This window comes from Peromyscus maniculatus, chromosome 16 (assembly GCF_049852395.1).
Source record: "Peromyscus maniculatus bairdii isolate BWxNUB_F1_BW_parent chromosome 16, HU_Pman_BW_mat_3.1, whole genome shotgun sequence".
Taxonomy (NCBI): domain Eukaryota; kingdom Metazoa; phylum Chordata; class Mammalia; order Rodentia; family Cricetidae; genus Peromyscus; species Peromyscus maniculatus.
Genome location: NC_134867.1, coordinates 39613914 through 39631639, shown reverse-complemented (window position 1 = coordinate 39631639; position 17726 = coordinate 39613914). Strand labels below are relative to the sequence as shown.

Below are 17726 nucleotides of genomic sequence, written 5' to 3'. Positions count from 1 at the left end.
CCCACAGTCAGGACAAATCTCTCTCACCCGCCAGTCCCACAGCCGCTCAGACCCAACCAAGTAAACACACAGAGACTTATATTGCTTACAAACTGTATGGCCGTGGCAGGCTTCTTGCTAACTGTTCTTATTTCTTAAATTAACCCATATCTATTAGTCTATAAGTTGCCACTTGGCTCGTGGCTTACCAGTACCTTACATCTTGCTTTTCAATGGCGGCAGCTGGCGGCATCTCTCTTACTCAGCCTTCCACCTCCCAGAATTCTCCTCTCTCTTTGTCCCGCCTATACTTCCTGCCTGACTGGCTACTAGCCAATCAGTGTTTTATTTATTAACCAATCAGAGCAACACATTTAACATACAGAACATCCCACAGCACTGCCCATGTGCTTAGCCTTGCATATAGCATGCCCTGCCTATGAAGCCAACAGCCCATGTATACAGTGTGCCCCTTAATTCATATGTGAACCACTGGCCTCAATTCTGCTTAGAGGGTAGGGGACAAATTTATTCCTCACTTAACATTGCTTGGCTCTGAAACTGACTTCAGAAATAAAACTTAACAAGCATTTTAAAATGTTATCAAAAGAGAGGTAGCTTCCTGGGTGGTGGTGGTGCACACCTTTAATCCCAGAACTCGAGTGGCAGAGGCAGGAGGATCTCTGAGTTTGATGCCAACCGGGTTGATAGATCAAGTTCCAGGACAGCCAGGGCTACTCAGAGAAATGTTTAACTGTAACTTGAAAACAAAACAAGCAAACAAACAAAAAACAACAACCAAAAAAGGAAGGAAAAACAGAGAGAAGGCTGTCACCAAAGCAGAGATAAGCCAGTCTGCCTAGTTCACATCCGTGTCGCAGACTGTATTTATAGGACCTGCGTGTATAGTACTGAAGTGCTCAGGCAGAAGATATAGTAACTGAGATCAAACTTACAGATACTAGACACTCTGGAATATCCAGATACATCTATTTTTGGTTGGGTTTGGTTTTGTTTAATCAACAAAGCAACAGTCATGCTAAGGAATGCAGTGGTCTTTACAACTATTGCTCTAAGTATCTCCCCAGCCTTTGAAATGAGCATATCCCCTGCTTTACAACTGAGCACCCGCAGGAGTGAAAGAGCTTGCCTAAGGTCACGTAGAAACCTGTAATCTTGATCTGATAGCCAAGTCCGCATTCTCGGCATTTCTATGACTTTGTCTAGCCTCGGTGTTCCAGGTCCACGTTACATTTACTACTATGTGCAGTCAGAAATTCTACAAAAAATCCTACCAATCTGAGATTTCTTTTTTGCGCTCCTACCCCGACGCCCCCCAGCCCCCTAAAACACACAGACTGATCCTGATGGTTAATTTGCCTAAAGCCTCTTGGTTCTTGATTTCTGCTCTGAAGTCGATTTGGGATCTATTTACTTACAATGGCTAGGCTGAAGGCCTTTCCAGTTTAGAGAATGGAGAGAGTGATACTCATTCATCAGAGTCCATCTGGGGCTAGCCCCATAGGGCAGTTCCACTTCCCGTTGCTTCTACCATTTGCTTCTCAGCAGGGTGATCAACCAACACGCTCATCTGTGCTGGGCTGCCAGTTAGATACAGGCATCGTAGGCACTAAGATTCGTGGGCTGTTTGGTACTACTTTATAAACAGGGCGTGTGTTCCATGACTACCCCACGCTGGAGACAGGCCGGGCTGAGGCAGGATGTTTGATGGGTTTAGTGCCCCAAATGATTTTTCCACCTAAGATATTGTCAACGTATGATGGGTGTCCTGAGCGAAGTGAAGAAGCATGTGCATTTAACATTCCGTGTACGACGAATACCAACTCTCGTTGTAGGTTTTTTGAAATGGTGAATACCATCACCGAAGAAAAGGGCCGAGGCACGGAGGAAGGAGACTGTGAAGGTGACTCCCTGGAGGTAATGACTGGAGTAACCATGCATTTTACAAATGAGCAATTGAAAGCTGACTTCAAGAGGGATGGGGAGGGATGAGGAATGAGGGATGGGGAGGGATGGGAGAGAGGGATGAGGGTTGGGAAGGGATGAGGGATGAGGTTCATCACTGAGTGATGATGTGAAGCATGGAGACACTTGATCGGAGTCTAAATTTTCCTTTAATAAGGGGCTGGAGAGATGGCATCTTGCTCTTCCAGAGGACCTGTGTTCAGTTCCCAGCACCCATGTCCAGCATCTCACAGCTGCCTGTAACACCAACTCCCAGGGATCCCAAGCTACCCTCTGACCCGTGCAGACACTGGCACACATAAGACATTCACTCATACAGAAATGCCCACTTATACATCAATAAAAAATAATAGTAATAAAGCTTTTAAAATAGCTTAAAAGCAAACACTGGTCACTTCCTCCTCACAGGAACTGAGCTGTCATAGTTTACTTTCCTGATAGTGACTAGCTATGCCTTGGCTATGAAGGAGTTAACTGACCTCAAAGCACGGGCCACAGGACCCTTTCTTCTTTTTAACTAGTCTCCTCTTGGCTCTGTTCAAATCCAACAAAAACACTCACCGAAGATTCCAGATGATGAAATCTCATAACTTTCTATACATGTTCGGCCTTGAACTTACTATGTAGCCAAGGCTGCCTTGAATTCCAGATCCTCTTGCCTCTACCTCCTAAATGCTGGGATTACAGGTGTGTGGCACTGCCAACATCTTGAAATTTACATGTTAAGTAACGTTAACATTGAAATTGAAAAAAAAAATAATAAGACAAAACTATAAACTAAAACCTATGATCAGTATATATACTTTTTAGATCATTTTGATAATTTCATCCCATTCACTGAACTTAAAAAAATAAACTGTTACTCAGTAACAGTTGAAAGAAAATTTTAATTTGCTAACCGTTAATGCTATCTGTGGTTAGATTCTATGATTATCTAATGGTTATATAAATTTTATATTGATAAAGAAGCCCTATGCCTCTTGAAGCTATACAAAGATGATAGGTCTGATCTTGAAAAAATAATAATTTCTCAATGTATTAGCCTGCTCATCATAGAAGTAGTAGATAATGATACTTATTTGTATGTCTTTTGCATTCTTTACTTGTACATTTTTGGATCACAGGATTGTATTGGAACTAGATCTCTCAAGCCCTATTTTAGTGTTCTTTTGACCCTTAGCATCTGTTTTATTTGTGTTAGATTTACAAAGCAATTATCATGGTAAAAATAATGAGAATGATCACCAAAATACAATTCTGAAAGGGTTAGACAGGAAAATTCATAAAATCGTTTGCAATGCCACACGTTGCTGACTTTTCTATTTTTTTTTTTAAACTAGCAACATCTACCTTTTATTTCATTTTTTTCCTTTGAGGAACTAAATATATTTCAACAAAAATATGTATGTATTGTAGCCAGGCTACGGTTACCATAGTTAGACAAGGTTGCTTTGTGATTGATTAAACCACCAGTTTGGGGAGTAGGAACTAATTTCACTGTATTCACCACATAGCCTAGGTTTAATTACCTTAGATTTGTGATTAATTTGTCTACCCTTAGTTTTTTGTTGTGTAAAAGAGAAGCAGATCACGTTGCAAAGAACTCTGTTCAGTACTAGCATATGGGGTGGGTGTTAGGAGAGGCCCTTCCTCACTGGGCAAGCCTATCAAAAGCACCATGACCCATTAAATAAGGAGTGGGATACTAAAGTTTCTTCCTAGGAACATCTAGAGGGTTCTGCTAAATCAGCTGACCTATCAAAAACTAGCATGCATGTGTGATGATGCTCTGACTCATCACAAGTCTCCCAATGCACCCTTCTCCACTGAGCCTGGGCATGCCAAGCTTTTGCAGTAGAAAACACTCTTATAGGTCTGTCCCTTGAGTCTCATCGGAGTAATTTAAATTCTGTGGCAGAGAATGATGTCTAGGATATTCTCAATGGGCTTTACAGCCTTGCCCAAGAATTCAAGCATCTTTTGTTTTGAGAGTTCGGACTCAGTTTACCATTGTACCTCTTTTCGTCACAGCTGTGCCATTAGCATAGCATTCATGAATGGTTGAGAGTCCTCTTCTGGGCTGAAGAATGCTGAGCGCCACCTGGCTTCTTCCTCTCAGTGTCCTGTCTTAGCCATGGCTCCGTATCATTCAGCCTTAACTTACATTTTTTTTGTATAGTATGTAACCTTCCGCTATACATATTTGACGATGTTTCTTAAATATTTTTGACATGTCCTATTTAAATTGTTTCATTAGCATGCTGCTTTGTTAAAATGAATTCCTTCACTTCCTGACCATAAACTTGAAACTTCAGCCTGTGTACAAAAAAACAATAATTCCTTTTCTTCTCAACCTCTATCCTGTATAAGAAGAATTTTATTAGAGATTCTTTAAACAAAGGTTGAGATTTGTATGCACAAATTATTTTGTCTTTACTTCAACTGGAATTCAATCATTCATAAAGCCTTTGGCTGCTTTAGCCCAACAAATTGAAAATGTTAAAGAAGATGGCTGACCAGGAGATGCTCCTTAATAGTTTTGGTTTTTTGGTCTTTTGAGACAGGGTTTCTCTGTGTAGCTTTAGCTCCTTTCCTGGAACTCACTCTGTAGCCCAGGCTGGCCTCGAACTCACAGAGATCCATCCACCTGCCTCTGCCTCCCGAGTGCTGGAATTAAAAGTGTGCACCACCACTGCCCGGCTCGGATTTCAGTAACAAATGGTGGTATGGGTATAGCCTCCTTTGGCTAGGGACCAGACCTCTCCTGTTCAGAGAGTCAAATCTAGTCCCATGAGATCCCTGAACTGGAGACAAGAGCCCTGAATTCTGGTTCTAATTTTTGCCAGTAATCAGCCTTGTTTTATACCCGTGCTTGTCTAAGATAATCCCATCCCTTAGCATTGAACAAGAAGATCTTGACTGTCTTTTCTCAGCTTTAAGTTTTGAAATAATTGTCCAGATTCGTACGAACTGTACAACTCTTTCAAAGATAGCATGAGGCCATGTCTCAGAGGACCTTTCTATCTTTACACAACGATATTTCCTTTTGATTCAGGGCCATGCATTTTGTCTCAAGGCTGTGTTTTTTATGGAAAGGTTATGAGCCCGTATCCTTAGTAATTTAATGTGTTGGTTTACAGTGAAGTCTTCAAGCGGTTGAGTAGAGCTGGCATTAAGGTTCTAGTACTTACTGCCTACAATCCCCGTGTTGTACTTCTTGCCTTCTAACACATCCTGCAGAGTGACAGCGCCTGCCCCATTATCTGGTCCAGATACCCAAGAGCAGCCCCGCCCCGGCCGCTTACCCTTCCCTCTTTGCCTTCCCGCTTCTCGTCATCAGAGACTTCCGGTTCAGACTTAATCTTGGGGCTCTCCAAGTTAAACACTTTTTTGCTGCTCTTTGCAGGAGTGCATGCATTGTGTTTCTTGTTGCTGTGCTCAAACACCCAACAAAAAGCAACTTAAGGGAAGGGGTTCTGGGGATGGAGTCCATCGGGGTGTACAGTTGGGTTTTTTGGGGGGGACGGGGCATACAATTCTAGGGGATGCAGTCCATTCTGATGAGGAAGACATGGCAGTGGGAGCAAGGGGCAGAGAGTAGACAGGAAGTGGTGGTCAGCGATCAAATCTCAAGTTCTGCAGCACTGACCTTCTTCCTCCAGCAAAGTTACTGAAGGTTCCACAATCCTGCAAGAGCAATCCTGTGAGCCAGGGACCAAGTATTCAAATAGATGAGTCCATGGGGATAATTTCATGTTCAAACCCAACGAGGAGGTCCCTGTGTCACGCGATGTCCCTAACTCTCTCTTAATAGCTTCTGTGGCCACCCTGTGGCCTAGCAGTGCCGTAAGCTTCCCAGTGGCTGGGCTTGACGAGGGTTGCAGTTCTCTCATTGGAAACCATATCTTTCTGGCATGTTTCTTTTTAAGTCATTTTTAAACCCTCCCGCTTCTCACTTGGCTCTGTTTCCATGGCGTTTTTACCTGCTTTTCTGCCCTGACCTTGCCCACTGTACCACTGTATTATGTATCATTCAGCAGTGTGCCCTGGAGTGTTAAGAGCTAACACAAGACACTCTCACTCTCTCTCTCTCTCTCTCTCTCTCTCTCTCTCTCTCTCTCTCTCTCTCTCTCTCTCTCTCACACACACACACACACACACACACACACACGTACACATCTTTGGACCTCTCTTTTACCCATCAACTGGCACAGGCCCTAGGCATCAGAACAGCATGCTCTGCGAACTTGTCTCTCCATTGTTCCCAGGGAACATGAAATAAAGTTGGCCACTTGTGGGTGGAGCGGGGACAAGCTCCATGAAAGAACACTTTCCTTTGCCTCGGACACCTGCCCGGTGATGAAAGAGCTTACCATTCCTCTTTCTGTTGACTTGCCTCACAAACACTGGTCAACAGAGACTTTAAATCGATTTCTAATGATCACGTGACAAACTGGTTTGTTTCCTCTATGATCCCATTTCTCTTTTTGTACCTGTCTAAATGTGAATGTACAGTTAGGTGTCTGGAAAAAAACTATCCCTTAAAGTGTCATTGAGACGTGGTATAAGATCAACATCAGCTGGCTATTTATTCATTCTGTTGATCTTTTTCCTCTACTAGTTTGGGTTCTGTACCTGGGGGCCTGCACATCAGCTGACGAAAGGCAAGGTAACAGGAGAAGACATAAGCTTTAGTGGTGATCAATGGAAGAGATGTCACATACCCAGAAGTGACTTTCTAGACAGCTAGAGTTAGTTGTTGACATCCATCTTAGTTAGAAGGAGGGCTGGGACTTCAGGGAAAAAGCACAGTGAAACACAGATGGAACACACTAAACGTTTGGACAATTTTGTTCATGCAGTTTCTTGTGTACGTGGGATGCTTTATCTTCCTTTGAGGGAAACTGTAACAGCTGTTTTTAAAAAGAGATTTGCCATGTCAGCAAAACCTTATCCCACCCTACCCACCCCCTGTCCCATAGCTGCTCTTTGCTTCAATATTTTTAGTCCAAAATAATCTTCATTTACATTGTCAGGACCAAGTGGATCCCATTAATCCAGTCAGAAAATTTTGGTCCCCTACTATTCAGTTGATTCCAGGGATTCAGTGGAGACTGCAACAGAAATAGATCCCCGCTGTCTTTAAGCCAGTGTTTCAGGGAGAAAGAGACAACACCATAAATGAATATAATGTACAGGATGGTAGTGCTCAGTGTTAAGGGGCAAAGAGCAGAGGACTTGGGGAGTTACAAGGTGTGAGGGGTGCAGTTTTACACAGGGAGATAAGGAAGTTTCTCCAGAAATAGCTTCTTGGGTTGAGAGTGTGGCTCGTGGGTAGAAGAGCACTTGCCTGACATGGGGGAGGCTCTGAGTTTTGTCCTTTACGTGGTTGTAATTGAGTGAGGAGCTGAGAGAGGCAAGAACTGTGCTACAAGATGTTGGTACCTACTGTATTTGACATTCTGTTGATGCTGCTGATGGTTATTCATGTATTTTCATGGTTATTAAGGAGACAGTATACCTGATACTAATAAAAAAAAGCTTCTAAGATCCATGAGGTGACTGCTTACACGATGTGATGAAGTTCCAGAGGAAAGTGTGTGGACTTTAAAAGGTGGTCCTTTCCCCGTGGGTCCCATGCCAGTGCAAGGCCTGGGGGAATCAGCGATCTGTTGTCATTCACTTCATCCATGCCAGCTCTCTTCCCATCCCAGTTTAGATTGTTCTGGACAGTCAACAAAAACAAGAATGATTCTACGTGGAGTCCCACCGTTGCTTTGAAACGCAGCTGCTGTCTCCCTTAGCAACAACCTGACTTGCTAACCTATTGCCATAGAAATAGAATACAACATTTATAAGCAATGTAATCCTGCCTTTAAAAGACTTTCCTGCTTCCCCCACCCACTTTTTTCTTTCCATATTTGTCATTTAACAAGATGCTTAGATTATCCCTGATGCTTGCTTCAGGTCCTCCAACTGCAGATCCCTTCTCTGAGGCAGATTTCCCTGGACAGGACATCCTTCATCCCTAGATTAAGCACCTACGTAGGAGTATTGTCTAATATAGCTCTGAGCTCTCACAGTGGATGCTCACCGTTGCCATCAATCACCTGATTCCTCCTCGCCCTAATGGGTACCCAGCCCCCATTCTGTGTTCTCTTTTCTATCCATCACATAGATAATTCCCTGTCCATACATAACAGCCAGCTTCCCACCTCAGCTCCCTTTCAGAATTGCCTTTATGATTTATGTCTTTATTTTGTACGAATAGAAAAATAAGTAATAAAGCATCAAACCAGCAAGTGCCACTGAGGTGGTTTATTTTAATCATACTGTTTTTATGACAAGATGTGATTTTTATTTATGACGGCTTTTTTTTTTTCCCAGTAGGACATGCTTTAACAAAAATAGTCTTTGTGTGCTTAGGTTCCTGAGAGAAACTCAAAGTCGACTAGTACCATCAACATATACATTCTTCTCTAGGCTAAATCAGTATCCCTGTGGCAGATACACTTGCAACCAAAACTGAACTAATACTGAACCTTCCCCCCACTCCCGGCAAGGTCTCACAGCCCAAGCTGGGCTCAGATTATAGTCAAGGCTGCTCTTGAACTTCTGACCCTCTCGTTTCTGCCTCCCAGCCTGATACTGAATGAAAATTATTTGCCACCTGCTTTTTAAAGTTCTTACCAAGCAGCTAGTTACTGAGCGCCCACCACTGGCCAAGTAACCCTAAGATGAGCCATGTGGATGCGAACAGTTGGGGAGACAGGGTTAATGGGGAGTGAGCAGAGGGCTCAAATCGCTCCTTGGTAGAGCGCTTGCCTGGCATGTACCCCACCTTGGGTTCAGTCCCTAACAAAACAGGGACAACAGTGAGCAAGGGCAGAGCAGGATGCTGTGGAAGCATCCCAGGCCATCTTGAGAAGTCAATGAATGGTTGAGGAGCGTGGGCCCGCAGCTCGAGGTAGAATTTTGTAGGTAGGAAAAGCCGCTTCTGGAGTCTGTCCTCACTGGAGGAGACTGAGGAGAAAAGGCAGGAAATAGGTAGTAAGTGACCTGAAGGATGCTCATGCTGTGCCAAGGAGTTTGCGTCTAACCCTGAAAACAACCAGGAGCCAAGAAAGCAGAACTGGCAATCCTAACGTGGAAGGTCACTTTGGTACTTGAGATGGTTCAAAAGTTCAGGGACATCTTCCTAGGGAAAACTTATTAGAGAAGAAAGCAACAAGGGTGTGGGGGACAGGGATTAGTGGAGACTTTAAAATTAGGCTTGCCCTGAGGCACCAGCATCAGGACAAAGATGTACCCTGGCACTGTGAGTCTGCACAGAGGAAACTTCATAGTATTTGTCAATGGCTTTGATGTAGGGAGAAAGGGAAGAAAAAAGATTGGAGTCTGAAAGTCTGGTCAAGGTCACCAGACATGTGTTTGAAAAAGTGAGGGAATGCTAAGTGGGAACAGACAACACACTGGAACATCATTATGATGCTAGTGTTGAAAACAAAATTAATATGCCTTTTTAAGCTCTATGTCATAGGGTTCCCTATAGCACGGTGTCTTAGTTACTGTTCTATTGCTGTGAAGAGACACTATAACAAACGCAAGTCCTATAAAAGAAAGCATTTAATCGGGGGCTTGCCTGCAGTTTTAGAAGGGTACTCTGTGACCATCGTGGCGGGAAGCAGAGAGGCATGGTGCTAGAGCAGTACCTAAGAGATTTACATCCTCATCTGCAAGCAGCCGGCAGAGAGAGAGAGAAAGAGAGACAGACAGACAGACAGACAGACTGAGTCAGACTGGGCCTGGTGTGGGCTTCTGAAACCTTCAAGTCTACTCCCAGTGACACACCTCCTCTAACAAGGCCATGCCTCCCCCAGGAAGGCCATACTTCCTAACCCTTCCACAACAGTTCATCAACTGAGGATTAAGCGTACAAATACATGGTCCTATGCGAGCCATTCCCATTCAAACCACCACATGGGTGGTGGGAAGGACACAAACTCTTGGTGCTGAAGGTACAGCTTTAAACTACAACTCTGACATTTTCATTAAAAAGAGACTTCTGGTCATGTGTAAATTGATGTGATCGTACAGGCTTCTTGTAGGTGAGGAAGGTGATTTCAATGTCTTTTTTGTTTGTTTGTTGTTTAAGTTTTGAAGCCTTAAAATAATACAAAGTGTTGATGGTTCTCACTCTAGTAGGTAGGTTTGTTTCTTCGAGAGGGACAATGGCGAAGTTGAACGTCTTTGCTAGTGGTCTTTGTTGGTGGGATCCCAGCCAGCACAGCACAGCGCAGCGCAGCATTGCCAGATTCTAGACCACAGGAATTGGGCGTGGGACTTGAACTCCTTTGGTGGTGGTGTTGAGCTAGTCTGACTACATCTTTACCAGACCCCTGTTTCATGTTCCAGGTCTGGGCGGATTGTTAGATGCTCCCTGCTGCTTGTCCCATGTCCCACCCCGCACCCTCACATTGCTGTTCTCTTAGGCAGACTTCCTTGATCATCTTTAGAAAGGCTATCCTTCATCTCTGCATTGGGCATGCATCCCCAGCACAGGAAGGCACTCTCATGGAGCTCTGGTACCTCATAGTGGATGCTCAACATTGCCATCAAGAGAACAGACACCTTCTCTCCAGAATTTGACCAGTGTCCTAAGAGAGAAGAGTCCCTGATGGAGCTCTGCCCACTCCCATTCAGAGTGATTGTCTGAGAGATATGACCCAACTATCATCAACTAGAGCTTTCAATACTGTTGAAAGAAACCTAGAGCTGATGCCAACATGGCCTGTTGGGTCCCCAGAGTCTGATTACCATCCTGTGTTGATCACTTGTCCTATTCATTCATTCATTCATTCATTCATTCATTCATTTGGGACAGGATCTCTTGTAGCTCAGGATGACCTTTGAACCCCTTGTTTCTGAGAAGATCTTGAACTTCTGGTCTAGATGGCCTTTGAACCCCTTGTTTCTGAGAATGATCTTGAACTTCTGATCTGCCTCCCAAGCTTAGAATTGGAGAAGCATGCCATCCTGCTTCTTTTTAATATTTACTTAGCATGTATGTGTTGTGGTTAGAGTTCATATTGCTGTGATGAAACACCAGGACCAAAAGGAAGTTGAGGAGGGAAGGGTTTATTTGGCTTACACTTCCACATTATAGTCCATTACTGAAGGAAGTCCGGACAGGAATTCAAGCAGGGCTGGAACCTGGAGGCAGGAACTGATACAGAGACCATGGAGGGGTGCTGCTGACTGGCTTCTTCCCCATGGCTTGTTCAGCCTGCTCTCTTGTAGAACCCAGGACCACCAGCCCAGGCATGGCACCATGCGCAATGGGCTGGGCCCTCCCCCGTCCATCACAGATTTAGAATATGCCCTACAGACTTGTGTACAGCCTGATCTTATGAAGGCATTTTCTCAACTGAGGCTCCTTCCTCAATGGCATGAGCTTGTGTCAAGTTGACATGAAACTAGCCAGCACAGTGTGTATGCCCAAGAATGCATGCAGTTGCACATGAATGGAGATCAGAGAACAACATAAAGAGTCAGTTTTCTCACCTTCCACCATGTGGGACTGAACTCAGGTCATTTGGCCTTGCACCGTTAAGTACCCATGATCACTGAATCACCTTGCTGGCCCCATGCTTCTTTTTATAACCTTTTCTGTCGTTGGTGTTTTATTTAGTAGTTTATCATTTTCCTGTCTCATATCTGAGTGTGAATTTATCTTTATCTCCTCTTTAGGGCCCAGTGTCTAGAAGTTGCATTTAGTTGTTACAAATCTCTCTAGTCTGTTTTACCCTTTCTTATTTTTAAATTTCTCCATTCATATCTTTATGTAATATTTTTCAGTTTCTGAGCCATTAGAGTTTCTACTTCAAATTTGTTTGCTAGAATTAGCCAGGTATGGTGGTACATGCCTGTAATCCATCCCAATAGTCTAGAAGTAGAGACAGGGGAATTATGATGAGCCCAAGGCTAACATGAGCTACATAGCAAGACCCCGTCTCAAACAAAAATCATCTGTTAGCTTAATACAAGGAGAAGTGCTTGGTCTCACTGCAACTTGATCTGCCATGCTTTGTTGATATCCATGGGATGCCTTCCCCTTTCTGAACAGAAACAGAGGGGGAGTGGGTTGGAGGGGTTGCAGAGGGGAGTGGGGGAGGGAATGGGAGGAGAGAAGGGAGGGGAAACTTTGGTCGGGATATAAAATAAATAATTTAATTTAATTTAATTTTTTTTTCTAGCTTTTAGATGTAAGGGGTCATTTTCTTTGTTAAAGCAGACAGCAAAGATCATTCCATAAGGCAAATCTTTTGCGGATCTGTACTCCAGGCAGTTGTAGACAGTGAGGGGCCTTGTTCTTGGGCTCCCTCTCATGTACCCCTTTGCTGGGTTCCTCAGGAGACACAGCTTGGTCATTGGCAGATCTTAAAATGCTGCAGTTTCTGTCTAGGGCTTGAGTCTTGCCTTTCTCATGCTGCACCTTATGATGTGCCGCCTCCAGGTCTGAGGTGGCCTCTATGAAATGCTCTCTGTCCCCATTTGCTTTGATCCATTTTCCAGATTTGACCAATACGCATGACCTTTGGGGGCTCGGGACAGTACATGTTTTCTTTTTACATAAAAGATCAAGAGTTTCCTCTATTTTTCATTTTTAGAATCTTTTGGGGGATTCTGAGTCTTGCTTCTGCCCCGGGTCCATAGCCCACTTTTTCCTTGGGAGTGCTTCTCGCTTCTTTTGTCTCCTTTTGACCCACCAAACAGACAGAAACACCTCATCTTGGGAGACTGACGCTGAAATGAAAAGAATCCTCACTTTTCCATCCGCAACTGCTAAGACCTCAGCTTTCCTCCTACTCGGGCCTTTCAGTGGTTTTATTGTCCCGGCAGTATATGACGGGCCTCAGCAGCACCCTAGCTAGCTGAGTAACAGGCAGGATTCGCTAGAGGCGGTGGAAGCTGACAGATTTCCAGGTGGATGGTGAAAATCGGGACCCTGTGGAGGAAGGATTATGCGTGGGCTCCTAGAGAGGCACTATCACACCCGCAACTGTGAATCTACATGGTGTTTGTCATATGCACTATCAAATAAGAGCATGCTACCTGCCTTGTGTAGACAGTGTCTATTTTTTATTCTTAAAGGAGTTGTTAATTAAAAAAAAAACAAAACATTTATTTGGAGTTTTTCCTATTTTTATCTATTAATTTTTTAATTAGCATATAAAATAATGGGTTTCATTGTGATGTTCTCGTCATTAGGTCATTACAGTTTGTTTATGGATAACCCCAACCTTCCTCTTCCTACTTAATAGTCCCTTCCTCCCCGCTAATGGCTCTCCCTTCTGTATCCATGACATCTATACCATATGACTTACTCTTGTTCCCCTAAGAAGTCCACCTTATCATTTCACTTGTAAAGCCATTGTTTAAAAATAAGGGAAGTGTCTGTGAAAAGACTTGGTATTTTCTGATAGCACCTGAAAGTACCAGCCCTTGGGAAGTAGAGGCCAGAGGATGGTAAATTCAAGGTCAACTTGGTTTATATAACAAGACCCTGCCTGAAACTAACAGTTTTTTTAAATGGTGTTTTAAATGTCACTTTCAACTAATGTGTCACTCTTCTGTCGTCCCCCCCCCCCGACCCCCTCGCCTTTTACAGTATGACTATGAATATGATGAGAACGGTGACAGAGTCGTGTTAGGAAAAGGCACTTACGGGATAGTCTACGCGGGCCGGGACCTGAGCAACCAGGTCAGGATTGCCATTAAGGAAATTCCCGAGAGGGATAGCAGGTATGGTGATTGTTGCCAATAAAAGCTGTGTTCTAATGCGCTCGGGGTTGTTAGTAGCGTGGCAGAAAATACTTGGTGATGGTCTAATGATTGGAACTGTCTGGAAACTCCATCGTGTTAATGCCAGCTCAGGTCGGTCTGTTGCTTTAATGATTCAGACAAGACGTGCTGGGGGGGGGGGCACGGTCTCTAGCTGGGAAGGGAGTGGCTTTTCAAAAAGCAGAAAAGAGGATGGCCCTGTGTGTGTTGGGCGTGGGTCTTGTTGGATCAAGGTGGTCCGTAACAAAGAGAGATGGAGAAGCAGCGCAGCCACAGTTTCCACAATCCACCGTGCAGGGAACTGCAGCATCCCACTCCTCCGGCCAGTGGATCTCTGCACAAATTGAGAAACCAGCAGCCCCTTTAAGCTCCATCAGGGAAGACAGGCGACTGCTCCCTGAACTAGAAAGATAGAGAAAAAGCAAATTCAGACAGTTACAGATCACTGGAGCAGAACCTCCGTGGGAACCAGTGTGGGCTAGAGAACTTGAACTCTGGTTAACAAATTGCTGGAGGCACAGTGTGGAGGAGTACAGAGGGTTAAGAATCCCGGGGGACCCCCTCAGGGGCAACCCCACTCTTATGTGAGCTTTACTTTGTAAAGTTCTACCACCCCTTCATTTTGAGTATAAGAGAAAATCTGCTGTGTTTGTTACAGGAAGAGGAAAGGAAACCATTTTAAAATATGTCAGAGGATTGCATTCTTTTCTTCAAGGCCTGTTCGCAGAGAGCCTGACCAAATGTGGGGAAAGAACGCTGTAGAATCCAGTCCAGCAGCTGAGGACACAGCCTCAGTGACTGAGACACAAGACTAGGGAGTACTCTTTACCCCTGGTTCTCTCACACCCCTGCCCTGACCACAGCCCACTGCTTTACACAGTAAAGCCTGTTCACTGTGAGTCTCTTGCCCAGAACATCACATTTACCATCCAAAAAACATCTTGAGGCATGCTACAAGGCAAAAAACGTAATTGGAAGAACGTTGCCATGTCTGAGAGCCAGAGTCGGATATGGCAAGTTGGAGTTAGCAGCCTGGGGATTTAAAACAACGGATTAAGAGGCTGCGGCTTCTGGAGTAGAGAGCATACGCGGACAGATGCACCGGAAGATTCTGCGGTAGGAATTCTAGGAAAGAACTCAAGAACCGCTAGAAGTCAGAAACACCGTGACAGTGACGACAGATGCCTGAGATGGGATGTAGTTGAGGACAAGTTGATAGGAACTTCCCAAACTGAAAAGCAGAGGTGGGGGGACTAAAAAGAAGCCGGGGACAGACTATCTAGGAGCCGTGGAACAGCTACAACTTAGATATACTTCATGGGTCACCGAGGGGAAAAGGAAGAGGGCCAGAAGGAATATTTGAAGAAACAATTCCAACTATACATACATCACCTTGCAGACGATGGACTCACCTGAAGGAAAAAAGCCATTCTGGGAACCGAGAAGCTCAGATAGCAGGATTTCCTGTTGCTGTCTACTTTGGGGTACTTAACTCCCTGAGGCTTTGTGTCTGCAACTGGCGATTCCTCTCTCAAGCTTGTATTTCTGGCTCATGACTTGTTTTAGGCCTTCTGCAGCATTCCTACAATCATGGAAGATGCAAATGGATTATTTGTTACCCCTCCATGACTGTAAGCTCCATCATGAGCTTCTTTCGGCTGTCCTCCTCACCACCCTCCAGTGGCCATGATGAGAGGTGTGCTCATTGCCCTGAACTCCCTGGGTAACCCGTGTACCGACTCCACTTGTGACTCTACAGGCATCTCAAGGTTAACGTGGCCAAAACAACACAGAAAAGTTAAATAAGTTGCCACTACCCTATTGCTAGAGTCATCTTTAGCCACATTCCTCCTTCACTCCCCAGATGGATTTCAGGATGCACTTGGAAGAAATCGACTTCCAAAATGGTCTCATACGTTAGGTTTATTCAAATGCTATTATCTACACGAAGCATACTACCCACAAATATGCCCTTGGTTCCTATTCATGATGATACAGTCAGTGTATGTGTTTGGAAATACCCGCATGGCGGGCCCTTCTGTTAAACAGCCAGTACTGATAGCTTCTTGTTAACTGTGCTAGTATGAAGGTAGAACAAACAGGTATTTCTATCCATGTGCCCTAGAAGGAATCTGCGTATTCTATTGGAAAAGATGGTCAGTCCCCATCTTTTTTTTTTTTTTAAAGTAAGAGAATTACTACAGTGTGATGGTGGGTGTGAATTACCAATAGTGGAGTACACCAGATCCCCATCCACAAGGAAGAAGAATTGTAGCAGCAGCCACGCTTTCTTCTGGTAATTGGTGTAGGGAAACAGGGCTGACTAAAGAAACTCACTCTGACCCTAGAGCCCAGAACCAGGGGAAGAAACACAGTGTGGCTCTGAAATCAGGGCCATCTCTGCCCCTAACCCACAAAACTAACCAATCCCTGAGCATAAGAAAACTAACCGATCCCTGGTTGACTCCACCCCCAAGACATTCTGCCTAGTCAGTTGTGGGCTGTTCTTTCCACCATGGTCGAGACAGCCACTCACCTGGACTCCTCCTTTCCAAATAAATCTCTTTCTCAAAAGAGTTTTGGGTGTGAAGATCTTCATTCACCAGTGCAGAGGAGAAGATTGCTAAGACGTCCCATAGTAGACTGAGCAAGGGGGAGCCGAACAGAAGAACCTTGCTGAGGAGTCCCTCGGGGGACTGAGCAAGGGGGAGCTGAAAAAGTAACACTTTTCTGGAGGAGATTGCTACATTTCAGCAGGGGTTTCCCCTTTTGCAGAGTGAAGCAAAAAGAAGCAATATCTTAGGTGGGGGCTGAGCAAAACTCAGCTGTAGGGGCTCTCTAGGAGAGAAGCAGGATTGCTGTATCCTGCGAGCAGATCATTCCCACCACACCAGGTATAGCCTGACTCCTGAACAGTCAGGGTACCCTTCCCTGCTGAGCAGTCTTAGCAGCTCCAGGCCTGAGTCAGCATACCTTCCCTTCCAGGGCTGAGCTATCTCATTGCAGCTCCAGCCGTCAGAGCTGTCCTAGCAGCTCCAGGCCTGAGTCAGCATACCTTCCCTTCCAGGGCTGAGCTGTCCCAGCAGCTCCAGGCCTGAGTCAGCATACCTTCCCTTCCAGGGCTGAGCTGTCCTAGCAGCTCAGGGTGTCACCTGACTGTCCAAGTAGTCAGGATACCTTTCCCCCAGAGTTGCAAAGCTCACATTTTGGTGCCAAAACCCGGGAGCAAACTCCCAAAGTGGCAACAGTTACTTGCAGCTGGGAGTTACAGCTCAGTGCTTAGGCAGTTGCTTAGCACAGTGGTTCTCAACCTGTGGGTCACAACCCCTAGGGTCCAACGACCCTTTCACAGGGGTCTCATGTCAGATATCCTGCCTATCAGATATTTACACTGCAGTTCAGAACAGTAGCAAAATTATGCTTATGAAGTAGCAATGGAAATAATGTTATGGTTGGGGGTCACCACAACATGAGGGACTGCATTAAGGGGTCACAGCATTAGGAAGGTTGAGAACCACTGGCTTAGCATGTACCCTGGCCCGTCACTAAGCAAGTCCTTTCTATGCTTCCTTCCAGTTCTAAAAAGAGTTGATTTGGGGAGAAGTTATGGGTCTAACAGCATTTTCAGTCTCTCCCTAGCTGGTTGGCAATCACAGATTGACTTTCTCCACTAGCATTCTGCACATCCCTGAACTACTCATTTCTATCGATATTCTCTAACTAGCTACTCTTTATCAGTCTCCTGGGGACCTTGTAAAGATGCCGAGCTCATCCAGAAGCTCTAAGGCTACTTACTCCTGGACATGGATAGTCTGTAAGACACTGTCTAGAAGAGGCGAACTGGCTAGGTGTGATGGTGCATGCCTGCAATCCAGCAATCAGAAGACTGGAGCATCAGGGTCCTATTGGAGGCCAAC

The 17726-nt window shown here is 44.8% G+C and overlaps 1 protein-coding gene across 1 annotated transcript in view; it reads left to right on the top strand.

Moving 5' to 3' along the window:
* The window catches only part of Map3k5 (mitogen-activated protein kinase kinase kinase 5), a 221197-nt gene that overhangs the window by 158097 nt on the left and 45374 nt on the right, over positions 1-17726 (top strand). The window contains exons 14-15 of the mRNA XM_042262234.2: positions 1836-1917; positions 13637-13770. Of these exons, the coding sequence (XP_042118168.1) occupies positions 1836-1917; positions 13637-13770 (216 nt within the window). The remainder of the gene's footprint in view (positions 1-1835; positions 1918-13636; positions 13771-17726) is intronic.